This window comes from Plectropomus leopardus, chromosome 2 (genome assembly GCF_008729295.1).
Source record: "Plectropomus leopardus isolate mb chromosome 2, YSFRI_Pleo_2.0, whole genome shotgun sequence".
In the NCBI taxonomy this organism is placed as follows: Eukaryota; Metazoa; Chordata; class Actinopteri; order Perciformes; family Serranidae; genus Plectropomus; species Plectropomus leopardus.
Genome location: NC_056464.1, coordinates 29192928 through 29217405, shown reverse-complemented (window position 1 = coordinate 29217405; position 24478 = coordinate 29192928). Strand labels below are relative to the sequence as shown.

Sequence of the window (24478 nt, the reverse complement as noted above, 5' to 3'; positions counted from 1 at the left end):
TTCCACAATAGAATGTGGACTACTGGTCTGACACAGCGTATCAAAATTGCTTTCTGATGTATAATTTAAACAATGACATCAAAATGAGCTGTAATTTATTATCATCAGTTTATTGGATAGTTAGAATGCAAACACACTGTTTCACATTTTAATTTGCACAAATCCATTTCACAGGTTCATTAAAGTGCCAAAGATTTTAAAACCAGCTTCACAGAATATAAATGAAACTAAATATCACATTAAAAGTGGCCAAATACACTAAAATTGTGTTTTAATACCACTATAAATACTGGTAATCCAGTCAAGCAGCATGGACTTTAAAGAAAGAACTGTATCCAATTAAGTCCGAGATAAACATTTTTTTCCCCCTGTTCAGTTCACAACAGAGACTTTGCTTGCACAAAATTATATATTTCACATTAAATGTAACATCAATATCCTCGCTTCAAAAACAACAGTTATTCAAAACATTGTGTCTGAGCTCTTCCCTTCCCATTTACATCACTCATCAATAATACTATTCAGAACGTTCTTCTTCCTGTTTAGATATGAAAATTACTTGAATCCAAAGTCATCCAGGTGTAGAAATCCTCGCCATGGCCTGCTTCATTGTGTCTCTAGCAAGAGCGTAGCGCCTCACAATCTGCCGCACATGCTCTTCTTCCTCACGCTTCAGGATCCGCAGAAAGTTGCACAACTCGGGAAAACTAAATGCATCCCACTGTGAAGGAGAGCACACCAGAATGTGTTTCATATACAGAACATATTTTGGGTTTTTCATCATGTGTTGGCATGTTTATCACATGAATTAATTCTCACAACCAAATGGAGACTTACATTTACTTCCCCTGTTTCATTCTCCTTTAAAACCAGAGTCATGACTTTTTCACTGGGGCCGGCACACAAGCGCAGGAAGAGGGGACACTCATCATCAGACAGTTTACGCATGTACACTAAAGGAGAGAAAACGCAGCCTGTTAGAACTTAAAGGTCCAGTGTGTAAGATTTAGGGGGATGTATTGTCAGAAATGAAGTATAATAATAGGTATGTTTTTTTTTGTGCAGGGGTTTTCAAACGTTTTTCAGGCGAGGGACTGATGGATTAGGGACCCTTGACTTGATATATTGTATAAAACTTAATTGCATATTAAACCGAGAGAATGGAGGTTGTCAGGTAAAAGGTCAAATCAGCCTCAGGGTGCAGTCTTGGACTGAACCCAAATCTCAGACTTGCAGATCTTGCACTTGCAGACTTGCAGACTTTGCAGAGGCATTCACAGGAAGTCTACGAGTCCTGAATGCTGTCTAAATCCAGAATTCATCCTATCCACAAGAGGCTTCAAGTGGACTTTCTGCAGACATCCAGAGAGTCTGCTCCAGGTGCAGACTTGACTGGACTTTGCAGGTTTAATTACCCACAGCTTTATAGCAATTGGTGCATACATCATCCATATGTATCAGACATGTGTTGATATAATCTAAGGTAATACAGAAGCCAAACTGAATCCAGGTAAAAATGGAAAACGTCCCAGATTTTGTTGTGATCCAGGAAGTCCGAGCCAAAAGTTTCGGGCCTGTTCTGAGCTGGTCGGGTCCTCTCTGTGTCTGTCTGTGACAAGCGGCTCACGCCAAACCCTGACACTGCCATATTTTGGGGTAATGCCACCGGACTGCGGGCGTTCATTCTACTAATCAGCTGGATAAAGACCTTACCACCTTCATACAAGTGCAGGATGGAGGACTTAATGATGCACCTCAAAGCTGGGCTGTGTTTTCTGTCTTGTATAATTAGGCTTAAGAATGGGTATTGTGTGTATTGGACTGTTTATGTATTGCTTATGTAATGGTGTATTTTTCTTTCTTCAAAACCCAATAAAAATATTTTAATAATATAGTAATATGGACACGATGCTCTCATTTTTGCCAAGTGCCAACTAAAAAACAAACAACAAAAAAACCTCCTGAACAATGAACACCGAAGGACTTCTAACCAGGAAAAGTTTCAGCTGATTGCAGTCTTTAATCCTCAGCACTAGATGCCACTAAATCCCTGTAAATCTTACACACAGTTCCTTAAATACTTGGTTAGATTTTGTTTTACAGTAACTGCACATCACTGAGGACCCTACCTTGACTTTGTCTCTCAGCACGTTCAAACAGGGCGAACTTGGCCGGGTTGTCCACCACCGTGAACTTGTTGAGCAGTGCCTCGATGACTTCACGCACACGTGTTTGGGAGCTTATATGCAGGTGCTTGGCTGCATCTTTAGGGAGGTAGAAAGATGTCCGCCGTTTCATCCGTCTGCCTTGCTGATCTTCCTCCGGTGACGAGCACAGGCTCGGACGGGGAGGGAGGGAGATGGGACGGAGTAACTGAAAGTGGACTTTGATGAAACCAGTGTAGGACCCGTCTTTATTCTGCAAGGTAGACAGACGTACAATATATTGTAAGAATGGGAGTAAAATGCTAACACAATTAAAATACAGATCAAGTACATTATATCATGAATGAATGTTTGGAGTTTATCAGTCACTCACAACCACCATGTAGAGATTGCTGTTGATCTGTGCGTTATACTCCTTCACCTTCTGCTGAATCTCACTAACAGTCAACTCCTGTTTCCGCCAGTCGATCTGTTCGTCCTAAAATGAAAAGAGCAGCTTCAGTAAATCAAATGGGCCACATACAGTAAAATCAGCAGAAAGGTCCTCCTCACAAGTGTGCGCTGAGGATGAAGAGAAAGTGACAGATGCATGAACATTATTTATTCTTTATATCACTGTCTTTACTGCAATAATTAGTGTAGTGAACATTTCACTACAAGCAATCCTCTGTGCAATTATTAGACTGTGCAAAATTCTTTCAACCCTTGAATGTTGGCTATGTTTAACATGTTACACGTATTGCATTTATTGTATATATTCTTATTGTTACCCATGTATATAACTGGTGCACATTGTACCATCACACATATATGTTTATATTTCTGACTTTACATACCAGTTTTATACACTGTATTGTATCATACATCATGATATCATACATGTATCAGCACATCATACATATTTATAATTTTAAATAATCACATACCAAAGGTAATTGTTTCTTTTTATTACTGTATTTGTATTCTATATGTTATGTTTTTACACACTTGACACACTCAGTACATTATACATACTTCTAATTTTTAAATGTTTACATAGTAGTGCTAACTGTTTTTATTATTAGTGTATTTCTATTTTATATTTTTACATATTTTCTGCTGGTACTCATTTCTACTTTCTATAATTCTCTGTTGTTGGCATCAAAGCGACTGTAACGAACCACAATGTCCCCTCAGGGATCAATTAAGTATTTCCAATTCTGATAAAAGGAAATAAATAAAAGTTTTTTGTATGTGTCTTGATTTAATATAATTATCCAAACAGAAAGTGAAAACAACTTTGGACCTATAGGCCTGATTAATAACGTCACAGCCTCGCCGCTGATCTTCTGACCTTGTGAAAGAGAGACGTACGTGCAGTAAAATATAACTCCAGCTCTGAGTCCTCCTGACCGCAGAATGTGTTACTTGCTGAGCTTCCCCAGGTCATCGCCGAGGTTCGGGTGAGCAGGAATTTTGGCAAACTTTTTTTATATTTTTGTCATTGCCAAAATCTTATGTCTGGAGTTGAAGTCAGGATTTTCTTATATTTCCTCTGTCTCTCTCTTCTGTGTGGAGAGATCTGATTCTGCTCACAGCTGTTTTGACCTCAGTATTTCCATTTGCTCCTCCCTGACAATAAAACCTCACAAAGACGTCTGCAGGACCCGCCTACTCCCAGAGGAGATCTGCACAAATTATCCTAACAGCCTAACAGCATAACTCTCACCCTATGTGACTGTTGATGAGTGTGTACATATCAACATTAAAATGTAGTTTCCATATAAAACTGACCACATCACAACTTCATCCATAGCATTATTGCACCCTCACACGGTGTTTAACTCTCTGATACCAGATAAAATTTGGCTTGATTTCTTTTTAAAAATATTCAACAAGCAACTTAACAAGAAATAACCCAAGAAATAGAAAGAAAGTAAAATTAACTGAAACATTTCCCCCCAAAAATTAAGAAAAGAAAAGAAAAAATAGTTAATTTTCAGATAATTTCCTTGTTATCTTTTTGCTAATTACGTTTTTTACCATGTTTTTTAAAAAAAAGAAAGAAAAAAAACCAAACCAGTTTTCTCAGGTTTCAGAGGTATAAATGCTAGTGAAGAAAACTGATGTCAATCCAGTCGTTAAAGGGTTAAACGTGGTCTATTGTTTAAGGCAGTGACACTCAACTTATGATGACCCACAGACCACTTTCTAAATCAGAAAGAAAATAAACTTTTTCCCACCGTGTTTTTTGTTCCAATACGCTGACTGTAAATAAGGTGTCCGAGTACATAAAAAGTAAAAGTAAAATAGAGCTTGTTTAATGAAAAAAGCTTCCTCCTACTTGTCAAAGTACCTGACACTGAAACCTGACATTGCCAGTATCTCCAAGAAGGAAATGAGCAACTTAACACATGGCCCAAAAAATAGCAAGAAATTAGTAAAAAAGTACAAGCTGAAAATAAGCAAAAGTAATATACAAAAACAAAAGTGCAGAAAATTTATATATCTATATCTTTATCTATATCTATATACATACATATATACATATAATTATGATTTCCTTTTCTTTGTGACCTTTTACTAATTTCTTGTAGTTTGTGGGTGATTTCTTGCCAAATTGGTCATTCCCTTTTTTCTCTATGTTTTTGAAATCAAACTAATGTGCTCAGGTTTCACAGGGTTTAATAGCTTGAAAGAGGTGCCCATCAGCTGATGTCAAACCAGGTTTTAAAGGGTTAATGTATGGTTGAATGTGTAAAGTGCTTTGATTGGTCGGAGAGGAGCTTTATAAATGCACGTCCATTTACCATTTAATGAATCAATCCTTTAATTATATGATAAGTTGTGTTTGTCCCAGATTTTCTTCTCTGTGGTTCTGAAATAAAGGCAGCGGTTTCACTGTGAAGTTGTTAAGTTATCCCCTCCCCCTCAGCTTCTCCTAAATTACTTTCTGTATAGATGCAATGACAATGAGCAGGCAATAAAACCAGAATCTTTGACAACATATGGCACATATGGACAGCAGTGGACAGCAGTGGACAACAGTGGACAATCTGTTGGCCTCCATTTGCTTTGACCTACACACCTAAAACAATACAATAAAGACTTCTTTCTTTGCAAACGTACTGTTGAGAAAAGACGTGATTGTAGCTTCAATTCTCACCACATTTGTGTCTGTCTCGAGGGAGTCGGCGGAGAAATCTTCCTGGTCTGTTAACAAACTTCCATCTGTGCTGCAGTCCAGCTGGATGAACGGTCGGCAGCGGTAGTGACAAGTGTAATTGCAGTCTGACAGAGAGAGACAGAAAGGTAAGAGAAGGCAGACAAAGCTCACAGATCTTATTTTTAAAAATCATTTTCAAATTAAACCTCCCTATTCACATTTGGCTACAACATTTCCAGAATATCATTGAACCAATTCCTCTCCATGGAAGTGAAGTTTGGAGCCCATTAATTAAAGAAGAAAACTGGGACTCAAATCCTGTCCACCGTAATTTCAAATCGTGGTCGCAGAGCAGAACTTTATCAAAATTTAATAAAAGGACAATCAAATATTGAAATCATCTGTTAGAGTCAGATCCAGACTAAATCCAACATACATCCTTTTTAAGTTAAAGTGCTAATAGCACCAAGCCCATTGGAATAACCAACACTGAGAACCTATCTTGGTCATCACACATCACCAATCATACATTAATTATTAGACTATGTTGAAAAAATAACTAATAAATCTACCTTGTACCTTGTAAATAAGTGGCATCACAGTGGCTTTGTCATTTATTTTATACAGTCTGTGGTTTATGGTGCAGAGAAAGAAGGCTGCAGCTACCCATTTTTTATTATATTCTTGTTTTTTGGTATTCTCATGGGATCTTGCAGAGAGTACTCACTGGCGCAGCGCAGACTTTGCTTATAAAGACCCCAGATGAATTCTCCACACAGGTCGCACCAGGACAGATGGGTGTAACTGTACGATTGGAAGTCATGACCCACTGCAGCCTCTCCTGTCTGACACCGGGGTGCCTCGATGCTGACGCTGTCTCCGACCAGACGGACGACGTGGAAGTGGCTTGGCTGGTTTACAGGCGGCGGGGCTGTGCGGGCCGCAGGAGCAGCCAGCTCGATGGAATCATTGACACTGAGGTCCTTCAGCTCGATCAGCTCACATTTAGACATCCTCTCCCTGATACAGACTCTGACATGTCAAGTGAGCACCTGCTGTCCATGAGCGAGTTGGGGCGTACATCCAGCCCAGAGAGGAGACGGCATTAGTATGTGCAGATTTGCATCCTTTATGAGACAGTTGTGAAGGCTCTGATGAAATGTTCGCTATCTGGGCAAAAAAAAAGCTCCAGGTCCGTTTTTTGATGTTGGTGGCAGAGGAACAGATGTCCACCAAGTCTTTAGGAGCTGCAATAACGTTTGAAAGCATATACATGTTAATGTACAATACAATAACTACATGAACCAGCTTAAAGGAGCAGTTCACCCCAAAATCAAGAATACATATTTTTCCTCTTACATGTCACGTTAACTATCAATCTGGGTTGTTTCGGTGTGAGTTGCAGAGTGTTCGAGATATCAGTCGTAGATATCTTCTCTGCCTTTGCTTCAATCATCAGAATCACAATCAGAAATACTTTATTGATCCCCGAGGGGAAATTGCCTTTAGTTACAGATGCCCCCCATTCAAAAGTCTAAAAGAAGTAGGAAAGTGTAGAATATATCAATAAAATTTAAACATAAGTACTAATATAAAATAAATATATCTAAACACTAAAGTATAAATATAAATGTACATTTTGTTCTTGTGTCTACAAGAACAAAATATAATAGAACTAGATGGCACTCGGTTTGAGGGGCTCAAAGTGCCAAAAAACAAATTTAATAAACTCAACAGCAATAGTTTGCTCTTTTTTTTTTTAATGTGAAATATTAATTAAAAAGCGTCGACCTGAGCATCTGTGGTGTGCGCTGGAATTTAAATTTCCTTGTGCCATCTGGTTCCATTATATTGGAGAGAAGACAGACATCTCCACAGCCGATATCTCCAACACCCAGCTGCTCACACAAAAACAATCTAGATTGATAAAAAGTGCCAAAGAGGGAAATTATGGAGGCCATAGTGTCATACAGCATAGACACCAACTATATGAATGCTATTTAAATTCAGAAACTAGCATTCATATAATGGGTGCTGATGCTGTATGACACTATGGCCTTCACAAACAGAAGAACAAGGGATTAACCTTTGTTATCTGATGCCAGGATTCATATGATTATAATAAAATGTGGGACAAGATAACTGGTATAATCCTGTGAAATCCTCGGACCACTCATGCTGTTTTTCTGCGTGTGACACTGTAACAAAACTGCATAAAAATGGGCCAACAGCTACCATTTCATTCATTACAATTCAGAAAGCACAGAACTAACTTATATCCATCATTTCAGAAATAACTGGTGACATAAAACGTCTACAGCCACTGTTACGTTTTTAAAAAGCTTTTATGTCATATATGCATGTGTAACAGCTACAGGTGCTGAGTGTGTGACCCACAGAGGAGGAATGCAGCTAAATTCATTTACTCATGCTGTACTATTTGAAGGTATTTAAATTTTACTTTAGTATTTTAATTTCATGTGACCTGACCACCTCTTCTCTACTGTGTTTGAAATAGAAATATTGTACATTTTTTCATGTTTTACTGCTGTTATTATATTATATTATTATAGCTGTAGTAGTTTTGCAGACTAATATTAAAGCCAACATATATAAAATAATTTAAGAGAATATAAAGCATTGTTGTAGATTAATCCTTTGAAACCTGGCACAACATCACTTTTCTTGTGGTGCATTTGGATGCCTTTCACAAGTATTTAATACTTTTAACCCTGAGCAAATTGTTTTGATTTCTTTCAAAAGCATGGGGAAAAAAAAACAAAGAGCGAGTTGGAAAGAAATGCCCCACAAACTGCAAGAAATTAGTAGATTTGGAAAACTAATTTTTAAAAAAGCTTTTAAAAAATATCCAGATAGCTATTATTATCTACATTAATTATCATAATAATGTCAATTAAAATTGTTTTTCAAAATTATTATAATTTTTAAGCTGTTTTTTTCCATTTATTTTTTAATTTTACTTGATCTTTTTTAGGTGCAAATTTTCAGGTATTCTACTACTTTACTAATTTTGTGCTAATTTTTGAGTTTTGGGTCTTCTCATGTTTTTGAAAGAATTTGAGAATGTAGAACAACATATGTAGAACTTAACATTCATTCTGTTGCTTTGCGTTTTTTCGTTTGTGCAGGAATTACTTCCTTTGGCATATTTTTGGGCAATGCTGGCCATCAAAGTTGCTGAGACGAATTTAAATGCAACATTTCTGCACTTGTGTTTTCAAGACTTCTCAATAAAACATTTGATATGAAAGTAATCATAAAGTAATCAAGTATACCTTAATAAAGTATATTACTTTCATGTAGTTTACAAAATAGTTACATTACTTATTAACAGGGTAATTTTTGACCTAATACATTTCAAAACGACCTACCCAACAAAGACCACAACATGCTTCAACATTAAAATGCTGCTGATATTTTTATAAATCAGTGATATTGATCAATTGATAAAAACATAATAAAATAACAGTGACAGGAGTCATTCTGCTGCATAAAGCTCTTGTCTGGAGACTTTCAGCACATTTTGCTGATGTTCTTTCCTCAGACCTGTCACTTGTAATGTAATATTTTTATGTTGTGGTATTGCTTGCACTTCACCACACTGTAAAATCTGACAAGTTAACCTTACTTACAATACTCAAAATTGAGCTGTATTTACTTAATTTTGCAAAGTTGTTGCGACTTAAAAATGACAAGTGAAATTACCTTGTTCTCTCTAAGTGTTAACAGCTTCAGTAAACATAGTTAGTCTGAGGGTTTTGCTGATGACGAAGTTAGAAATCTGTGGGTTCTGCTTTGTTTAAGAAAATATAATTGTGATAGACTAGTTTGAAACCAGCAGAATACGGATATATAGCACAGTAAACTTGCTACTGAAGTTGCTAAAACTTGGAAAGATTTATTTGATTAAAATTCTCATTTTAGGTTGCAACAACTAGACAAAATCAAGTAAATATAACTAAATTTTAACTCAACTTAACTGTAAGATAAAATGTAAACATAAATAAAGACCAATTGTTATATTTACTTATATTTTCAAGGTAATCGGTTTCCTGGATTTTTTAAAAGTGAAATCAACTTGTCAGATTTTACAGTGCACTTGTTATTCTTGGAGTTACTCGGGATAATAAGTGTAAAATGTTGACAGGTGCATCGGAAACTTTCATGAGTTTTTCTGTGGAGCTGCATTGTGACTTGAATATGAACAACCCGGGGCTCTATCTGCCAAGTGGGTCACCACACGGCGCAATTATCCACACAGCGGGGCAACAAGAGCACATTGTACCACCGGAGGGGATCACCCGTGCATTTTCTGCTGCTTTTTTCATAAATCACTTCCGTGTTAAATTTAACACGCATGGCTTTAAGTACAAGTGTAAATTATCTGTCATTTGTTGCAGAATGCTACCCAACGCGTAACGGGACAGCCCGGTTTAATCCTGTCTGAAACGGGACGACAAACTCAGTTGACAGTGACACCGGGACAAATATCCGGATTTGTTGGCAGACAAAACGGTAATAAAAGAGGACCTTACCTCGTTTAATTCATTATCGCCACTTCTCGTGGAGGATATTTGGAGAATAAACGCAGTTTGTCGTTTGTATTAACACCGAGCTGTCCCTCGTCCGATGCACGCACTTCAGTTTGCGCATGCACATTGTGAGCGAGGGATTACCGTCTAATCCCGAGTGAGTATTAAACCATCCTAAAGGGAGGCACCACCAGAAGAACCCCCTCTGTTATCACACAGTACAAAAAAATATGTGTCCAGTGATGGAAAGGTGAATGTAATGGTAGTTATGACCATCAGTGGTGGACGAAGGATCCTTAAACCCACTCTGTTACATGTAAAACCCTACACTGGAAATGTTACTTTAGTAAAAAGTAAGTGTAAAATCGGGGAAAATATACTTAAAACCTAACAAAAACCCTCAAAATTATATCTATATACACAAATCACCAAAAAGCAACACACCCCAAAACTCTATATTGCTTAAAAAAAATCAACAACAGAAAAAAATCACACAAAACCCTCTTAACATTATTTTAACAACATCTGAAAACCTTAAAATAAATAAATATTGATATAATAATATATTGAATAAATATAAATAAATAAAGCAACACTAACAAACCCTCAAATTATTTAAAAACTAGTTTTTTAAATATAAAATAATCAAGACATTTAAGAAAATTTTAATTATCAAAAGAGAAAGAAAGAGAAAATTATTATTATTTTAAAAAAAAGAGAAAGAAACACCCAAATAAACCTTAATTTTTTTAAACTTGATTTTAAAAAAAAAAATCAAAACAGTCAGAAATTCATTTTTGTCAGTCGACAGTAAAACAAAGGGAGGATGGCAACACCTCTAATTAATCAAATGATTGCACCTGAGGAAGGTGGAGCCTTCCCAGGCAGGCGAGTTGGGTCTTTTCATCAGCAAGGGGTAAAATTGGACATACCAAATTTGAAGTTGATCAGTTGATCAGATCAATCCTCCTGTGGGAGAGTTCGCAAAAGTACGACGCAGTAAATCAGCAAAAATCAGCACAAAATTCGAAATGGCTGACTTCCTGTTGGGTTTGGGGGTGGGTCCAAGTAGCTTTTTTTGTGCCTCTGGGTATGATACATAATTAAACTGAATTTTATAATTGTAGGTGAAAGGGGGCATTGGGGCCACACATTGGGGGGCGCTGTGAAACCATTTTGTCACACCCGTATTCGAAACCACCAAAATACAAAATTATTCGCCAGGCTGGACATGCATACCAAGTTTCATGAGTTTTTAGGCATGTTGCAACCTCCAAAAATGCAATTCATGTTTGATGTAGTCAGCCAATCAAACACAGCGGTTGGCACATTCTTATTTGCATAAAGCAAGACTTACAAAAAGATACAGCTGACCACACCTTCCGAGGATGAGCCAATCAAACAAGGGGGTTGGCACATTTTAATTAGCATAAACAGAGAGCTATAATGGAGTACAGCTCACCACGCTTTCTGAGAGGGAGTGAATCAAATACAAGGGAGGACAAATTTCAATTAGCATAAAGAGAGACCTGGTGGAAATCGCCAAAAATGAGCACGAAATGCAAAATGGGCGACTTCCTGTTGGGTTTGGGGGTGGGTCCAAGGGACTTTTTTGTGCATCTGGACATGATAGACATGTCTATCAGATTTCATACATGCAGGTGAGAAGGCTGCCTCACTGAAACATTGTAGGGGGCGCTATTGAGGCATGTTAGTACACTGACAGAAAATTAGCATATAGACCTGCTCAGGGCAGACCTTTGATAACTTTTCATCAACAAGTGGTTAAAATTGGAGACACCAAATTTGAAGTTGATCAGATTAATCCTGTGGGACGATATCGCAAAAGCACGAGGCAGGAAATTGGCAAAAAAAAAGGACAAAATTTGAAATGACTGACTTCCTGTTGGTTTTGGGGGGTGGGTCCAAGAGGCTTTTTTTTGCATCTGGGTATGATATGTTATGTTATTATAGTAAAACTAGCTATTGGGGCAACATGTTAGGGGGCGCTGTGAAGCAACTTTGCTACACCCACATCTGAAACCACTAAAATACAAAATTTTTCGTCAGGCCGGACATGTGTACCAACTTTCATGGGTTTTTGGGCATGTTGTAACCTCCAAAAATTTGATTCATTGTCAGAAAAATAACAATAACCTGCATTCCAAGAGGGTCCTCGCACCGTTTGGTGCTCAGGCCCTAATTATTGCCCACAAAGTCAAAATATTAGTCTGTAAAATGTTAGACTTTCATCAAAAGGGGATTTAATGAGTCAGTATGATGTGCCTTAATATCTTACGAATGATATTGATCAGTCTGAAACAGAGGGAGTTTTTTTTGTTTCATTTTAGTGTGGTATGAATAGACCCTTCAATGTTTAATTGAGGGACATTTGGAAATCTTTCAAATGGAGAAAAGCCTCCAGGCTTAAATATGGATGGCAGATGAAGAACGACTCTTTATCTCTCTCCGGCAAAACATGCACGTTGCAGTGAGATTTAGAGTACCACTCTCTTATTTTTCTTAACGATTTCAAACCTTTTTTTACAAAAGGAAAAACATTACTTTAGTTTTTTAAAAATGTTTTTGTTGTTGTTATTTATTCTAAAACAATTTTGAGTATTTTGGATGTTTTTTTCAATAATTGTGAATTTGGGGTGTTTTTTTTTTCTTTTTTAAAAATAATTTGGACTTTGAGGATTTTTTATATTTTTTATTAACTTTGAGGTTTTGAGTTTTTTCTCTTTTTTGAAATAATTGTAATTTTGGGTGGGGTCTCTTTTTATTTATTTTTTTGGGGGGGGGTAAAAAATTAAAAGTTTGGAGTGTTTTTTTTCTTTTCCTTTTTTTAAATGATTTTGAGGGTTTTTTTGGGTGTGTCTACATAGGGCAGCCTTCTTTTAATACTGTAAGTACATTTTCCTTGAATATTTACTTACGTTTACTTAAGTAACATTTTCAGTGCAGGACTTTTACTTGTAACAGGGTGTTTTCACAGTGTGTATTAGTGCTCTTACTTAAGTAAAGGATCTGAATACTTTATCAAGTGATCAAATACTGTACTCGTTTGTTTGTACTCATTGTTTTTTTTCATGAGTATGCCCTTTTTTTATTGCTCCACCTCAATGAACCTCAACATTAAAGTACCACTTACACATTAATAAATAATGAACCAAATAACAAAATACTATAACACCGACAGTAGTCACTCTGCAAAATAAGTACTTTTACCTTTATTACTCAGATTACATTTTGTGGCAAATACTTGTACATGTACTTTTACTTATATTTAATTTTGAAAAAAAGACCTTTCCTCGTAATGGGGTATTTGTAGTCAATAAAAAAGCAGAATAAAACTTTGATGCATAATGATCTGAGATCTTATGTCTACTGGACCAATAAAATGGGAGTCAGGACTTTTTGATGTAATACTTTAGTACCACCATCTGGACAACACAAGCGTCTCTGTGATGAATTCATGTCATAACAAGAACCCACATGTAAAGTCCGGCTCCTCCGGGAAACAAACGATGAAACAAACAACGAAACGCACAATGTACATAAATACGGTTGTTGTCTGTCTATAATTAGACTTCATTTTTATAAGCATGAAGAAACCATATGGCACTGCGTTTGTGGGCATAATGTGTCTCCATTATAATGTGTGTGTAAGACAGAGAAAAACAAAGAGAGGGACTTCCTGAATGAGCATGTTGTCTTGCTCTGTATGCCCAGTGTGTGGAGGCCCTGCAGGGTCACAAGCCCATGAGAGTAATTGGAGCACAATAACCTGAACAGCGGACCAGTGTGTCCACTGAACTGTTGGATGTGGAATGAGTGGTATTAGTCTGAGACATCACATCCTTAACCAGAAACCAGCATCCAAACTGATGTGATTGAGCGTCACTCAGCGACGGGAAATCAGAGACTACCCTGTGCACATTTCCACAGAGACATGGTTGACCCCTGACATCCCGGATCAAGCTATTGCACTGGATAGACGGACCTTGTTGGGAGCCATTAGGACACAAGACTCTGATGCAAATTCAAAAAATGCACTGCAGAAATGAAATGATGCCACCAGCAGCAAAATGCCCAAAGAATTTTAATAGTAGCTGCTGATTTTAATCAACCCATCCTTCAACTCCAAACATGTAGCCGGATCAAGGACAAATCAAAAAAAAATTTTAAACTTTGTATGAAAAAATGACTAATAAATCTACCTTCCACCTTCTATGGGTTTTATAGTTTGACTGCATGGAGTTTGTGGTTTAGATTTGAGATTATAACAATTCGACTGAATTAATGTCTAGAACTTTAAAAACAATTTTGTACCTGCAGTTCCGGATTTGACAACCAATAAAAAAATGTTTTCTACTAAATGCATGTGGAGACTCTTTCTAAGAGGCATCCACGTCAGCCATCAACACGTGCGTCAAATTTACCACAATAAACAGGGATTTCCGGGCACTCTAATTTCAGAATAAAAGCGTGGAAAAAGGTTTGTAAGGAGCTAACTATTTCTTTGTAATGAGAGAGATATTAAGACAGTGCTACAACTCTTTTCCTGCTACAACACACGTCCGAATAATATTTGTTGGTTTGGGATTATTGCCACCTCATTGTTAAAAATATTTACAACTATTTACAGAGTCATTCAAATTTTAAGCATTTTTTTTGTGTTATCTCTGTGTTTTGTTTTGGTTTTTTATTTTCCCGTTTGTTTGTTGTTGTTGTCTTCCCATGTTTTTGATAACTTATAGTCAATATTTTAAAAAAAGTAACAATTGCACCTTACATGTTGAAAAAGGAGTAGGAAGAAGTATAGAAGTAGGAGATTAAAGTGGATGAGATGCGTTTGAGGCTCACACAAGGGGAGATCAGAGACTGCTTTGCACACATCCTCACAGAGACAAGGTTAACCCCTAACATCCTGGATCAAGCTATTGCACTGGACAGGCGGACCTTGTTTAGAGCCAACTGGACATAAGACTCTGATGCGAACTCAAAAATGCACTGCAGGAATTGCAGTTGCCCAAGCAACCAGATAGAAGTTTAATAGTAGCTGGTAATTTTAATCAAGTCATCCTTCAACTCCAAAGATGTAGCATGATTTGGTACAACTTTTAATTCATTATTTTTTAAAAAACATATAAATCTACCTTTTACCTTGTAATTCAAGTTGTGCACCCAACACAGATGTCATACTCTGTCATAGACAGACATGACTGTCTTCAACGTCAGTTCTCATTACCTCTGTAAAATAAAGTTTTTGTGAGTCTTGACAAGACAGCACTTTATTCTGAAAGAGCTTACCGGAAGTGATGTTTTCCTGGCCGCCGTGGCTCCATAACAACTCAACGCATGTTGGACTTTTCACTGGAGAGCAGATACGTTTATGATTCGCAAAGTCACAGTAATGTAACAGTTGTTAATGCGGATATCCGTTATTGATTTCTTGTCTTATCGCGTTAACTCATCGGGACTGTAACAGCTCGAGGTTAACAGTTACTTTGTATTCACCATCACTTCCGCTTCTGTTGGCTGAAACTGAGTTCACTTTAGGTGACCGTCCAGTCTGAGGGTGAAGTGTCAGCAGCAGGTGAGCTAACAAAGTCCACATAAAGTGACTTAAACATGGTTTACAACAAGGACACGGAGTCCGAGCCTCGGATCTACGGCTACAGCAGGACCGCCTCCGCGGTGCTGACCCACTGTGCGTGTGTCGTGTTCACGGTGATCATCACAGCTCTGTCCCGACCCGGTACAAGTGAGTCCTCATCATCAAAACATCCGCCTGTCACTGGCACTGTTGGCGTATACCGTTTATTAATTAAACGTTACCTGTTTTATTACAGGTTGGTTTTCTTGGCATCCTTTTTTTATGACTTTAGCGGTAAGTTTAAGCTTTTACAAGTCCTTTCAACAGCAAATACATGAAATATTTTTTATCAAACAGGGGTCGACAGATAGCCGATTATTGGGGCCTATATTTGGCATCATATCTGTGTCAGTGTTTTATTTTCATGATTATTATTATTAGAATTAAATCAATTAAAGTGTCAGCATGGGAGGAACTTTGACTTTGTAAAACCTCAGGAAGCTAGTTTTATTTATTCATTTTTGATTTTAATTTTCACTCAACTATAGAAAAAAAGCTTTTGGGAACTTGGCATTTGGCACTGGCATTAAACAAATTTTTAGAGTTTGTTATAGATTAGATGAGATTTTTTATTGTAAATGCATATTGTTTCCAAATATCTGTCATTGGTCTCTATTAATAATTGGTACCAGTATCAGCCTTGAAAAACCAATATCAGCCAACCACTACTATTGAACTAATGTAGTAATCATCCCCATCCCCGCCACCCAGTATTTTAATACCATATCACCTCAAATTATTGCTATAAATTATAATTAAAAAAACGCTATTCTAGAATAGGCAACCACACATGCAGTCAGAAATAATCATCATCAAACATAATAATAAGCAGGGGCGTGTTTATGGCGTGGCCAGGGGTGGCACAGGCCACCCTTAAAAGGTGATTGGCCACCACAGGTGTCTCCCGATCGTGACTGTCTATCTGCCCAGTCAGTTTGAATTGTTTGAGGAAAAAAACTGCAGAATGACTTGAAACTCAAGGAGTCCATAAATGTTTTTAAATCTAAAATGAAAGACTTAGAAGCACCTGAATAAAAACAAGACTTTGTGATTAAGTAAAGCTCATTAAAACCAGGAGCTGAGGAAACGCTACCATAAGTGGGGAAACACCAGAGGCATAATAAAACCTATAAATAGAAGGATAAAAATAAAACATAAATGAATAAATAGATAAAATGATAAGTTATAATAAATATACCAACACATGAATGAGCAGTGACAATAATGTTGAGCAGCAGCCTGATTTAATCTGCTTTCCTTTCCTACTAGTTCACCTTCTTCATGACAGAGGCCATACTCCTCTTCTCCCCTCATGGCTCCCCCATCAAAAGGTTTTCACATAAGACAAAAGGTCGTGTTCACTGGATCCTGCAGTGCCTCTGTGCGTCCTGTGCCGTCCTCGGCCTGGCAGCCATCTCCTACAACAAACACCTGAACGGTAAACCCCACTTCACCTCGTGGCACGGTCTGCTGGGCCTGCTCACAGTGTGTGTGGTGGGGCTTCAGTCTGTGGCAGCCGTGCCTCTCATCTACACCTCTCTGGCCAAAGGATGGTCCCTGGCCAAACTCAAACGCTACCATGTGGCGTCCGGACTCGTCACATACCTGCTGGGCAGTGCCAGCCTGCTCCTCGGCCTGAGCTCTGCCTGGTTCACTGCAGCTGTCGGGAAATACACCTGGTACCTGTCAGCGCTCTGCACTGCTCTCAACGCCCTCGTCATAATGAACCAGATCACCAGCGCGTACATGGCGAAGAAACGTCTGCACTCCTGACAGAAGACATGGTATCGACTCTTTAAAACACTCACTGAATACGTGCGAAAGGTTTGCCTCGGAGATTTCATATTTTACTCACATGCGGTCAAGTTTGATTTGCTTGAAATTCAAAAAGGAACTGATGTCTGCAGCTGCTTTGAAGGTCCTCACATTTCATGATGCACGAGTGCCAAATGTGGATAATGAAATAACTTTTCTTGCCTTTTTTACATTTTTACACAGAACCGTTGAAGACACCAAGGTCATGTCGTATGTATTTGTTTTCTAGGAATTTACATTTGACAACAACAAATATTTCACAAGTCGGGCTTAAGTTTATGGCCAAATACTTGTAAAATTTAAGCTGTAGTTGGTAGTTTTTATATAAATAACTTTCACATTTGCTAAAACTGTCACTTCATCCTGATATTACTACAAGACAGATAGTATGTGAAATAACAAACTATCCTCCTCCTCCTTCTCGTTCATTAAAAGCCCGGTATACACTGTGTGATTCTGGGCTGTCCCACACGAAAGATGAACTAGTGAAAGAAACGTGCCGATATTTTTGGTCGTGGCTCTAAAACGGTACGTCCTACGTCACACAGTGAGAGAGGATCAAGGATGGACATTGTCACGGTCTTGGGATGAAATTGTGACAGTGTCTGAAATTTGGGATGAGCATCTTACTGCGTGACTGCTGCTACGAGCTGCGACTACTAACCAACCAATAGAAATGCAGCGTGAAATAACGCACTGATAAGCGTGACTCTAGTGCCAATGATAAATGCTTATAGATGCTAATAACTACTTCGAGATCTCATTGCAAAATTGGCATGCCAAGTTTCCCCAGCCACGACCGTACCCACATCCTCCTACTCTTATTCAGGCTATTTCCAACACACATAAATGCCACTGCAGTGAGGGCTCGATTTGTTTTTGTTTTTTTTACAGTTTGCTGTTACCAATACAGCGGCGCAGATTGATGATGCACGCAGACAAAGTTTTGTTCTTGTATATTGACGTCGATGGACATACTTTATAGCCCATGATCAGCATTATCATCATACAGTCTGCAAACATCAAACTTGATGTTGCACCCAAGTTTTTTAGATCCCTGTCACGCAGTGTAGCTTGCATCAAACTTATAGGACTGCTGAAATCTCCCAATCTGTAGGAGGCTTAATGGCGTTTGCTAGAATCCGCAATAGCTGATCAAACGATCAATCAGAGCCGAGGAGTTTCAAACGCAGCCGTCAGTCATGTAAATCACTGCTCGTGAAGTGCCGACAATCTGTCAAACGAGGCAGTGCTGATTAAATCTGAATCATCTATTTATGACCCCAAATGTTTTCAGAAATGTGTTTCAGTGTACAGTTTAGCTGTGAAATGAGAAAGTCTGCAAACCGCTCACCATGTTGAAAACGGTTGAGCCAAAATGAAGCAAAAATCTAATTTTACAGCTAAACGGTACACTAAAATAAGTTTCTGAAAATGTTTGAGGCGAAAAATAGACAATGCATGTAACAGAATTTTGACTCATATTTTGACAGCGTTGACAGTTTGACCGCAGTTCGCGAGCAGTGATTGACATGACTGACAGCTGCGTTTGAAACTCTTCGGCTCTGATCGGTTGTTCTCGTTCACATGTGGTAGATTTTAACAAATGCCATCAGAAGTGCTACAAGGAGCAGGAACCTTATTTTATTTTTTCACAGATTATCTGTCTCGTGTACTACTGTGTGGGTTTAGAGACAGTTTCAGTGAAAAGTTGTTTTTAAGTTACCAATTACAGCTTTATTGACATTCCTATCAGCCTCAGCTCTACTTTGTGTTTACTGCTAATTAGCACGTTAGCATGCTAAAATGCTTAAACCACTGAACATGGTAAGCATTAAACCAGCAAATAATCAGTATGTAAACATGTTAATGTTAGCATTAGCATCAGTGTGCAGCCTCACAGAGCTGCTGGCATGGTCGTAGACTCTTGGTCATATTTTAGACTGAAGTGCTTGAAATGTGACTGATATTAGGCACAAAAAAAATCAATAAATAAGAAAATAAATTGTGCAGTGTGAAGGTTTTGATAGCTGCAAGACCTTCACATTGGGAGATACAATTTGAAGAAAAAAATAGGTACATTTCTAAATAAAATAAAATAAAAGTATTGATGACTAGCCAAAAATTTCTGCTGGAGGAATGATTTATAACCTTAATACTTTTAAAAATCCTCTCATCTGTTTTGAGTATTTGTTGAATTATTGTATCTCAGGTTGCCTATCCTGCCTTTTGATTATTTATGCTGCCTTTGATTACTTATATAGTCACATATTTGAATGGTAGAGATATTAAATCATATTGAAGATATATTGTAAATTAAAAGCATTTGTAAATGATTCACACTGCAATAGAAGAGTGTTTTATTGTTAAAATAACATTGATAACACAGTCATATTCTGCTTCGATCTAGGCTGCATGTACGAAATTCTTACTGGATCAGCCGTCAATGGGTCAAAGTGAACAAAAGGTTAAAAAACGTAATTACAAAAAAAGAATGTATTTTCCATCATAAATAAATAAATTTTGGACGCTTACATTGAAATAAAGGGAAACACCTGCCAAGTGAGTGAACACTGATAAGAAGTTATAAAAAACATTTAAAAAAGAATGAAATATTTTCATAAAACATAAAAATGCAAGTAAGTGACGAGAAAGGGCAGACAGGTTAAGTTTTAGAAACTGATGATTCCCAAGATTCAAATGTGTTTCCAAACGGGTCGAGAAGACTGAGAATAAAGACATGGCGTCAGTATGATGTGCCTCGTACAGTTCACAAGCAGATATGATCCTTTTTCAAAGTGCCAGCTCCACCTTCAGATCTGAAACAAACAAGACATGCTGAAAAAAACCGGAGACAGAGTCGAGTTCGATAGAAACGAAGCATCCAGAACAACAACAGGGAAGAGCCGGTAATAACAAAAAGTACTCAGGCTGTGGGACAAAACGTCTCTACATGAAAATGTAACTTTCTAGGGAATGATCTGTTGTCTCAGGTTATCCAGTGTCTTCTAAAAGGCTAACGACCACTGAGTCTAGCCTGTTTCACCGACGGAGAAGGGGGACTTTCCTAAATCTACATACCTTGAGGTGTCGTCACGTCACAGAAACACAAGGCTACAGAGAACAGCAAAGACCTAAACTCCCTAAAGCACGGCAGACCTACACTGACTGACACTACTGACAGAAGCTACTTACACTGCTCTTAAAGACGCTCCTCTGTGAAAAGCTAGCACATAATGGCACTGTCAGTTCGGTAAGGCCACCACACCACCTGACCTGGTTCTGCCACAGTCGCCGGTGGTTGTAGTGAAATGTTCGATATCTCTTTTAAAGATTGGTGGCTACGTTGACTCAAGGTTTAATACACTCAGCCTGCAATGTTTTCTACAGTTTACAGGGTTCCCACAGTTATGGAAAACCATTTTTCCAGGCCTGTAATAGTCATGCAATAGGTAAAAAGTAAAAGTAATTGGATTATTAACACTTTGAAACCTGAGCTTATTGGCTCAATTTCTTTCAAAAACGTGAAGACAGCCATGAGCAACCCCAGAATTAACAATAAATAAATAAAAAGTACAAGAAAATTACCTGAAAATTATCACAAAAAAGGGATCTGTATCATATTTTTCAACATATAATAATGATAATTATAGTTTTTCTAAACATTGTTTTCTAAATGTTCAAAATCTCTAAATCTAATTTCTTGCAAAATTGCTTACTGCCTTTTCCACCATGTTTTCGATAGAAATCAAACCAATTTGCTTGGCGCACAAATACTTGTGACGTATGAACGCAGCACAAGAAAACTGATGACAATCCAGGTTTCGAAGAGTTAAAATCATTTGAAATTCTAGAAAAGTCATGGAAGTTTTGTTACAGTAAATCTGTGTGGATAACTCTGTGGAGTACTTTAACATAACACCAAATTTATTTCTGTAAATACTGGCGTGACTTAGCTCTAATATATGCTGATATGTGACAAAGTTTATGATCACAAAGGTTTCTGCATTTTCTCCCGGTGCTCCGTCTCTCCCTTCTTGTCTGCCAGATGGATGTCATTCTGTTTAAATACAATTTCAGTCCGAGATATTTTGAAAAACATCGTGCAAGTGGGGCAAGAAAAAAAAATATTAGGGCGCCTTGACAAGTCACTGAAAAGTTTTTAAATTTTGTCCATTAAAATGTGTGGGAACCCTGAATTTAGGTAATTACTTGTTCTCAGCGAGGCTCTGAAAATAAGGACAGTCGAAACTACACGTGAGGTGCAGGCTGACTGATGGCGGGGACACTTTGAGTAAAATCTGCAACAAAAGAAAGGCGAGTGAGCTAGCAACTTTAAAGGTTAACTTAAGTATTTTTTGACCTGGAAGCTATATTCCCATGTTTTTATGTCTAAGTAAATAATAGAGATTATTTTTTAATTTGGTCCAGAACATGGCAGCAACTAACAGCCACAGAACAGGCTGCAGTGTAACCACGTGGCCATTTGTGCACCAATTTACAATCAATTTACATCCACTAAAAGTGTTTGTTTTTGCCACCGACAGGCCCAGACTGTTACTGTAAAGGTCTAACAACATTATGGAAGGGGTCCATACAAAGATGGCCCCAAAATTGCCATCGCCAAACCCACTGGACTCCATTCAAGTATATAGTAATTTTTGCGTCTATAGGGCAAGGGTATTTTTACATCTAACTGTGTGAATTAAGTTTTTTTTTCAACCAAAACATGTTTTGAGATTGCTAGAACAGCGGAGAGATGATCCAAGACAGCTTTTGCAAGTTTTATTTTGTTTCTGTTGATTTTGATTGAGGTGTGTTTTTGATGATAAAATTAATGTTTATTAAAATGGAGTCTGGTGGGTTTGGAGATGGCAATTTCTGGGGTGTTTCTGGTTAAACAAAAATGATCTTTATCTTTACCAAAAAAAGTCTGTTTCTGTATGGATCCATAATGTTTCCAGACACTTGTAATAACAATCTGAGCCTGTCAATGGCAAAAACAAGCACTTTTAGTGGATGCACAATTGCCCATCGACTTTACATTGCAGCACTCTCACATTATACTGGACCAATTTCAAAAATAGTTGTCTTCATTAGTCAGAAAGACTCAAAAACATGGGAAAACAGAGGTTGAAAAATACCAAAGTTACCTTTTTAACATTGCTTTGTGCTCCTTTTGGCTTGCACACTTTTTAAAATCACAACCTTGAATCTGCCCTCCACTTGTGTTTCGAGTCTGACACCGACTGTCTAAATGCTCAGTAGTTCTTCCAACAGATTTGTAAAAAGGATAAAGATAAAGGCTCAAGTCTCAAGACCCCTTTGTGTTGTTTAAGGCTAAAAAATGAAAGAACACAGTCCGAATCCATGTCCCAGCCCCTGTGTTATCAAAGGCTAACATGAAAGTACATTCATTTTAGTTTTAAGGGGGGGACAAAAAAAAAAAAGTAAATCATATAGTTGAACAAAAATTTGTTTCCCCAGCTTCGACACGAGAGTGTGTTTATCATCATGATAGTCACTGTAATAATAAACCATCTCCCTACAACCAAAATCTACACACTGCACAGTATTGACTTGCAATATAAACAATGATAATGACAGCTATTTACAAAGTATCAACATGTTCAGTAATAGTATCACACATAATATCCTTTCAACAGGGGATGCTACAATGTCTATCAAACTGCTAAAGACTAAAATATGCTCTGAAAGCCTAAGATGTTCTCTGTTAAAGGTAAGCCTCGAAGAATTTTCTCTAAATATATTGTCAAGTGGATTTTGACAAATATTAACAACATGATCTGTGGCCACTGGGAGTTATCTGATGTACTCTGTAGCTTTCCAGTATTGTTCACTAGAAAAGGGAAACTGTGCTGAAAGAAAACGGGTCAATTAGTGCTCAGCAGGTGAGTACAGCTGACACGTGTAACTACCGGTCAGATTTTGGTTTTGCACTAGACTGTTAGCAATATATCATGAGACAATCCAACATGAAGCAGTTTCCATCGCATTATTCCATCCAACAGCTTGGCGAGGCCTCGCTTTTAAGTGTAGCAGGAGAGGCTGTGCTTAGAAAGATTCTGCTGGTCCCCGAACGACAAAGGACTGTTCCCACTGCTCTGATGCTCCAGCTGAACAAGTCTGGGATATTCAGCATAAGGATTTGTTACTCTGACTTCGTCAAGTCTTTAAGGTACAAGTTGATCCCCTCATTTGCAGGTGAGAGTCTGTGTGTGTATGTGTGGTTTAATGAGACTATTAGGAATGGGAATGCAGATTATTTTTCCTTTTCCAACTTCATGGTGTGTGTTCAGTTTTAAGTTTTATTTTATAACTATTTCATTTAATTCAGATGAAAAGTCACTTGTTATTCATAAAATTTAATTTATTTCATTTGAACCTTAATTTGCTCACCTCTTCCTAACATACGAGTGAGTAAACTCTAGCTGATGAAGTGTAAAAAAATGTCCACTACAAGCTTCAACATCATTCAGAGAGCCTATCAAGCCCTGAGCGAGTCATGACTTGCAGTACCTCTAAAAATAGGTTGGAGGTGCACGAAGTTTCAGCAAAATAGAGCTAGAGCGCCTTTTTTTCAATCAAGCATCACGTCACTTAGCCTGTTCAACTGCCCCAAAAAGTTGCTTAAAATCGCTAAACATCATATGCTCATTTGCATATTAGTGATGTCACAGGGCATTATCGAAGCAATAGAAATTTGATAAAGGCGATTCAAAAGAAAAACACAGAACAAAACATTTGAAAGGCATGAAAGCTTTTAAAATAATCCACCACTTTTTTGGACCTTCAATCCAGAAAGCAAAAGCTTTCACATAACTACAAGTAGGGTCAAAGGAGAAGACCCAGTTTTAAATTACGTCACACTAAGGTACAACACGCGCACTGTGACATCTGTTCTGCAGGTGCTGAAAGGCTCAGTAGTTGGTGCACTATTATAAAAAAAAAAGTCTGTACCATAAAGACCATAAAAAAACACGGTCTTTATGCAAACACGCTATTGGACATTGGCCACCTTCATTTTGAGCACACCTAAGGAGTCTTAAAATAGAGAACCCCAGTAATGAGTCCTAAAACCCGGAAATGACTTTCAGCACCTCTGGTTCCCTCGCCT

At 37.7% G+C, this 24478-nt stretch overlaps 2 protein-coding genes across 3 annotated transcripts; one reads left to right on the top strand and one right to left on the bottom strand.

The window, feature by feature from the left end:
* Positions 1–376: 376 nt before the first annotated feature.
* rassf1 (Ras association domain family member 1) lies at positions 377–15241 on the bottom strand. Of its 2 annotated transcripts, none has more exons than XM_042507705.1 (7): positions 15180–15241; positions 6038–6557; positions 5311–5435; positions 2539–2643; positions 2130–2418; positions 838–953; positions 377–721 (listed from the first exon to the last, which is right to left on the bottom strand). In XM_042507705.1, the coding sequence occupies exons 2-7, from the start codon at positions 6321–6323 to the stop codon at positions 572–574; spliced, it is 1071 nt and encodes a 356-aa protein (XP_042363639.1). In that variant the 5' UTR covers positions 6324–6557; positions 15180–15241; the 3' UTR covers positions 377–571. The 2 variants fall into 2 exon arrangements, with proteins under 2 accessions (XP_042363639.1, XP_042363630.1); XM_042507696.1 differs by lacking the exon at positions 15180–15241 and adding an exon at positions 9867–9993.
* A 19-nt stretch (positions 15242–15260) lies between these two features.
* LOC121958643 (transmembrane reductase CYB561D2) lies at positions 15261–20963 on the top strand. Its single transcript, XM_042507717.1, has 3 exons — positions 15261–15633; positions 15722–15759; positions 16795–20963. Exons 1-3 carry the CDS (start codon positions 15501–15503, stop codon positions 17296–17298), a joined length of 675 nt encoding a protein of 224 aa, XP_042363651.1. The 5' UTR covers positions 15261–15500; the 3' UTR covers positions 17299–20963.
* Positions 20964–24478: the final 3515 nt, after the last annotated feature.

Excerpts from the sequence above, each read along its gene's own strand:
- rassf1 (XM_042507705.1), bottom strand. The coding sequence starts at position 6,323 with ATGTCTAAATGTGAGCTGATCGAGCTGAAGGACCTCAGTGTCAATGAT. Across the intron at positions 2,644-5,310 it reads TCGAGACAGACACAAATGTG|GACGAACAGATCGACTGGCG; the intron begins GTGAGAATTGAA and ends TTTTCATTTTAG. Across the intron at positions 2,419-2,538 it reads GCAATCTCTACATGGTGGTT|AATAAAGACGGGTCCTACAC; the intron begins GTGAGTGACTGA and ends TCTACCTTGCAG.
- LOC121958643 (XM_042507717.1), top strand. The coding sequence starts at position 15,501 with ATGGTTTACAACAAGGACACGGAGTCCGAGCCTCGGATCTACGGCTAC. Across the intron at positions 15,634-15,721 it reads TCTGTCCCGACCCGGTACAA|GTTGGTTTTCTTGGCATCCT; the intron begins GTGAGTCCTCAT and ends GTTTTATTACAG. Across the intron at positions 15,760-16,794 it reads CTTTTTTTATGACTTTAGCG|TTCACCTTCTTCATGACAGA; the intron begins GTAAGTTTAAGC and ends CTTTCCTACTAG.